Consider the following 6,000-nt stretch of genomic DNA (forward strand, 5'->3'; position numbering starts at 1 on the left):
TAGGGTACAGATGTGGGGACCTGCATGAAAAACCCCCAAAGCTTATTTTTACCAGCTTAGGTTAAAACTTCCGCAAGGTACAAACTATTTTACCTTTTGTCCCTGGACTTTATTGCTGCCACCACCAAGCATCTAACAAATATAACCGGGAAAGAGCCCACTTGGAAACGTCTTTCCCCACAAAATCCCCCCAAGCCTTACACCCCCTTTCCTGGGGAAGGCTTGATAAAAATCCTCACCAATTTGCATAGGTGAACACAGACCCAAACTCTTGGATCTTAAGAACAATGAAAAAGCAATCAGGTTCTTAAAAGAAGAATTTTAATAGAAGAAAAAGTAAAAGAAGCACCTCTGTAAAATCAGGATGGTAAATACCTTACAGGGTAATCAGATTCAAAACTTAAAGAATCCCTCTAGGCTAAACCTTAAATTACAAAAAGACACAAACAGGAATATACATTCCATTCAGCACAACTTATTTTCTCAGCCATTTAAACAAAACAGAATCTAACGCATATCTAACTAGATTGCTTACTGACTTTTTACAGGAGTTCTGACCTGCATTCCTGCTCTGGTCCTGGCAAAAACAACACACAGACAGAGAGAACCCTTTGTCCCGTCCCGTCCCCCCCCAGCTTTGAAAGTATTTTGTCTCCTCATTGGTCATTTTGGTCAGGTGCCAACAAGGTTGTCTTAGCTTCTTAACCCTTTAGAGGTGAAAGGGTTTTTCCTCTGGCCAGGAGGGATTTAAAGGTGTTTACCCTTCCCTTTAAATTTATGACAGAGGCTTACAATGCAAGCACTCAATATAACTTTATAACATGGAGTACAGGTGTTATAAATGAGATTATTGCATGCATCATGCTACAAGCATTTCATAAAATCTAAGCATTGAACACATTTTTATAACTCCAATACCTGTTTTAACAATACCAACACACAGGTGAGCCAGACTAGTTTCTAGCTATGCATTTTGTCAGTGTTCAGTTAAGGCCTTGGGACCTTTGCATGAGCTGGCCCCAGGACTGTCAGCATCACATCCAGAAAAAACACTTTTGAAGTGCAGCACTGTAGTGGTGAGTGTTCCAGATATCTCAAACATTCAGAACAATACCTATGTTGACCTCATTTAGTGAACCCATGCAGAAAATATTTTGTCTCGTGGGTAAATACATCCTTCTATTCATATTAAAAAGAGTCAATATTTGCTTAATATTTTTACTGTAATTTTATTACCCAATCTCATATGTGCCTTTGAAATTTTCTCCCTAATTATATATTTAACAATACTTCCTTTAGTAAATATTTCTCTGCATATGTATTTATACTGTATTAACACAGGTACCTTTCTTTCTTGTCTAGCGCTCAAGGTACTTTGAGTAAAAGAATAATACAAGCAAAAAAAGGTAAGAATAATAAACTATATTAGTTGACTTCAAGTGTTATGCAGATGTCAAAGTTAATTATCTTTTAAACTGGAAACTAAATTATTACCACTTGTAATTAAATGTCACAACAAGAGGTGATTTGTGTTAAGCATGTAAATGATTGTTAACTTTAGTCTACACAGTTACATAATATAGCTATGATTTTTTTATATATATACACACACACAAAGACACATACAATTCAGCTATAGCCATGTGATCATTCACATAGTGGAGTTGTACATGTATAATTGAGGGCCAAATCCGATCTATACAACCCCACTGAAGTGTATGAGACCAGCTGGCTGTAACCGACTGCAGAATTTGTATCATTGTGTTATGTATACTATTTCAACCCAAGGTAAGCTGCACCACTGCAAGTAAGAGTTTAAACTGGAGCATCACATCTACACTAGTATCAGTATAGCTACATCAGTGCAACTACACCATTGACCAATATAGACCAGTTCTCACTTCGGAAAACCTGTCTTCTGTTACACAGTCATGGACATAGGTTTCTGAAAACATGGGGTGGTGGAGTACCATAAATGAAATGCTACCTGTGCATCTAATGTGTGCTACCTATTCTTCCATTTATGGATAAAGTTTCTAAAATGTTGTGGCCCTAATCCTCCTCCCACATACACAAGTGTAAATTAAAAGGGACACCACAGAAGTCAGTGGAGTTCACTTTCCTAAAACTGGTGGAGGTGATGTGGGAATCAGGCCCTTTGTTTTAAAATGGAATTTTCTTCTTTATTGTGTCTCCATTTATCTTCTTTTCATCTCAGTCTCTTGCTTTTTCCTCCTGCCTGTACAAATTGCCACACTCCATTCTGCAAATCCTTAAATCTGTAAAGTGTTAGTCTCTATTATACCTCTCTCTGTGATACTGTTTGAAGGATGCAACATAGAAATAAACTGCCGTATTTTAGAAAGGAAAGGATTTTCTTTAGATTTTCTTCCCTGCTAATTCACAATCCCCAAGGAACAGAATTGAAAGCTTAGCAGAACTAGGACTCCTGGAATCTTAAAATATGAGGTCTGGGGTATCTGATGCCCCAGTATTGATGTCTTTCATAGCTCTGGCCTTGGAATAGGGCTCAGAATATCATCTCTTCAAGTGATAGAATGTGTGTGGAGAGACTTAAAAAAACCAACCCTGTTTTGTTTTAAATTCTGTGGGATTACTTTGTTTTTAAATGTTCCCTTTCATTGCCCTGTGTCCCCTATGGGACAAAACCCCCTAGTGGTTCTTTATCTTTTTTTCATTAATTTAAACAGTTATCTTTGGAATGATTTTTTTTTTAACATGGATGTATTCTGAAGAGTGCTCTATATTATCTTTTAATGAATTCCAGCTCAAGTCTGCTCAGCTTACAAGGTGTGGGTGTGGGGGGTGTGTGTGTGTGTGTGTGTGTGTGTGGCTCTCGCTCTCGCTCTCTCGCTCTCTCTCTGTCAGGGATGGAGAGGCAGGCAAGTGCCAGCTCAGCAAGCATAACCTGGAATCTGAAAGCCAACCTGGGTTCTTTGTGGTTCACGCATTGCCATGTCTACCCTTTTGGCCAATTCTATCGCTGATACATGAGCCACTCTAAAATAGACTCCCCCTGTTGTATTGGCTCTGCGTTGGCTAAGAGGAGTAAATTGCAGTAAAACCTTGCTCAAGTTGGTGAAGTAGGCATATACGGTGGTAAATGGACACTGGCAGTATGTCTATGGAAGAAAGTTCCATTTTACCGTCACTTTTCAGATAACAATACTTAAGGGTTTTTTTAAAAAAAAATTATGTAGCTAAATGAGCTGAGTTAATTGTAACTCTCTTTTTTTTCACAATCCCTACAATATCTGGTATATAATGTACATCACCATGATCCTGGCATACTCTCTTGTAAGGCTTATTTTACTGTTGATATGAGATCATGTCCCAGACTGCTACATTAATATATTGTTCAAAGAGCTATTAATGTGTCTGCAGATAACTAGAACATTTTGTAAGTCAAATTTATAATAAGATAAAAAAATGAAATCCTTTTAAATTACAACAGTATGAAACATGTCAGAGGCAAAGGGAAATACTGGTTTCCAATGGACTCAATCCTGTAGCTGTATGACTTGTTTTTGTTTTGCTGCATAATCTGTTTTTCTCTTGTTACAGGATGTTTGTGGAATATGTACTTTTATCTGGCCTTGACCGACTGACCTCGAAAAAGCTCTAGGGATGCTTTTTTTTCATAATGTTATCTTGTTGAGCCTCACTGTGATTTTACCCTGACTTCAACTTCACACCCACTTCAGTGAGCAATCTTCAGTGACCGGTTTCTTTCTGTCATTATTCACGCATATTTGAAGCAGTTGATTATCAAAGTCATATTTAATCTTTAATGACAGTGAAAGGTTTCATTATATTTTTTTCGTAATTTATTTTTCAGCATGCAATTACAGCAGGATCTCATGAAAAAGACATGCTTATAGCTTCCATGACTATGGAACCTTCAGGAATAACCTGCTCTCTCCTATAGAATTAGCCAAAAAATCTGACCGCTTGCAGAGGCTTGTGGTGGGGGAAGGGAGAGGGGCATTCTGTTCATTTTTACTAGGTGCTTATCTGCTGAGGTTCAAAGAAAAAAATTGAAATACTATTGTGTGCACTAAACTGAATATTTTACTTTTTAAATGTTTTTAAACGAGTACAAAATGTATGATAATAAAACTTTTGAAAAATATTTTCAATGTGATTTTAATTTATGGGAAGTTTTCTGTGCTATAATACACTGACTTTTCACTGTGCTTTTTTTGCTTCAATTTTCTCTAACTTCAGTGGGAAAAAATTGCATGTTAGAAGTTAATGAAGCAATCCAACTTCTTTCTTTCTTTCTCCCTCCCATTCTAATGGAACTGACCTGTTGTAATATCACTATTTCTGTAAGGCGCCACGTGCTAATGCTTTCCACAAAGTCCGATGCACAAGCTAAATCTCTGCCTAATGTAAAATAGATGCTTACAGTGCCTGGTAGGTAAACCATGCAGATATGAAATATTCCACATTTAAAGGTGTGTGTCTTATGTAACGGTGAAGGTTTCCCAAACAGTTTTCTCAGTGCATAGATATGCCATGATATTTTGCGTCCCCATTGTAATATGGAATGTATATAACAGATCATAAGCTTCAGCCACAGCTTTATTCCAAAGCTTGGATGCACCGACATTTTTTGCCCTGCAGGATTCTCTTTTTGCAATGCCCATAATTAAGTCTGTTTCAGAGAATCACTCACCATCTCATATACTACTAGATTGGAGTTAATTGTACACCCCGACCTAACCTTAGAGTGACTCAGCATAAATACCTCTGCATCTCTATGCAGGGATTAAGCATCTGACGTCAAAGAGATTCAGCAGAAGAACTCTGCATCTCTGTAAAATGACTCTGTAATGCAAGCATTCATCATTGTACTCTGAGTGCTTCTGTAAGGAAGAGCTCCGCTCTCCACCTTCTTTTTATAGTGGTCAGATCCTGGCACTTGGTTGTCATATGATATGTGATAAAGTGGTGGTGATTTAGGAAATGCCCGTGTTAGCTCTTACATTATACTCTATATGGTGAGTCTCACACTCAGCCTGGATTAGTAGTAGTGTAGTGAGACCCTTCACTAGGAATTTCCTGCCTCTCAACCCCATGAATTCATACCTCACGTGTCAGCTGAAGTGTTCCTGCTGAGCGTGACTGATGTGGCAGGGTGTGCAGAAAGAGGCATTCTGAAGGTAATTAGACAGTGATCCCTGTCTAAATCCAAATCCAACTTGGTTAGGCGACTGTGTCCCTTCATCCTAAGTGGAAAGGATGTGTCTATAGTTACTGTTGCTATTTTTACATCCTGGAACAGTACTGAGTCCAATAGGACTGCGTACCATCTTGACCACCAGAAGGTGGATCTGCTCAGTGGTGAAAGAGGCACTTGTTCTTCAAAGTACTTCCCTTTCTCAATCTCGTTCATTTTGAAAGTATTCTGAAACCCATAACTGATTTCTGCACTACCTTTCCAGAATCACTACTGTGCTCATCTAAATCGTCCCACTTATTTCTTTCCTTTCTGATTATATGTAATATAAAAGTGACAAAATAAATGGTGTATACAAACAGAGGGCCAGTCTGTCACTTAAAAGTCATGGCCTGCAACGGACATGATGAGAAGGGGCCATAATGCAGCAAAATCACCCAGAGGAATTCTTGCTATCTCAGCTACAGCTTCTTCCTGAGCTCGTCCTGCAGTGACAAACTAGATCTTATTTTCAAAGGGCTGTATTGTGCACACTACCTTTACCAGGTGTATAACTAGCTGTGGTGATGGCATTACCAAGGAGCAATGTCTGAAGTCTCCTACAGGGTTGTGCCTGGCTATGCAGGAATACAAGATGTGGGGAAAATGCCTTGTGCCTGTCTTTTCACAGATGCGCAGTTGAGCTGAAACTCCAACCCTTCATTTCAAGATCATGGGTCCCTTGTATATGACGCCCAGGTTTTTCTGTAGTGTAATATCTTATCTTATACCAATGCCATGCTGTCTCTGTTGTG

General features: G+C 38.6%; 1 protein-coding gene across 3 annotated transcripts in view; it reads left to right on the forward strand.

The window, feature by feature from the left end:
* The window catches only part of EPSTI1 (epithelial stromal interaction 1), an 81,275-nt gene extending 77,122 nt beyond the window's left edge, over nt 1-4,153 (forward strand). For all 3 annotated transcript variants that reach the window (XM_037894635.2, XM_037894641.2, XM_043533331.1), the window contains 2 exons: nt 1,363-1,406; nt 3,586-4,153. In XM_037894635.2, the coding sequence (XP_037750563.1) occupies nt 1,363-1,383 (21 nt within the window). In that variant the 3' untranslated portion in view covers nt 1,384-1,406; nt 3,586-4,153. The remainder of the gene's footprint in view (nt 1-1,362; nt 1,407-3,585) is intronic.
* Nucleotides 4,154-6,000: the final 1,847 nt, after the last annotated feature.

This window comes from Chelonia mydas, chromosome 1 (assembly GCF_015237465.2).
Source record: "Chelonia mydas isolate rCheMyd1 chromosome 1, rCheMyd1.pri.v2, whole genome shotgun sequence".
NCBI classification, from domain to species: domain Eukaryota; kingdom Metazoa; phylum Chordata; order Testudines; family Cheloniidae; genus Chelonia; species Chelonia mydas.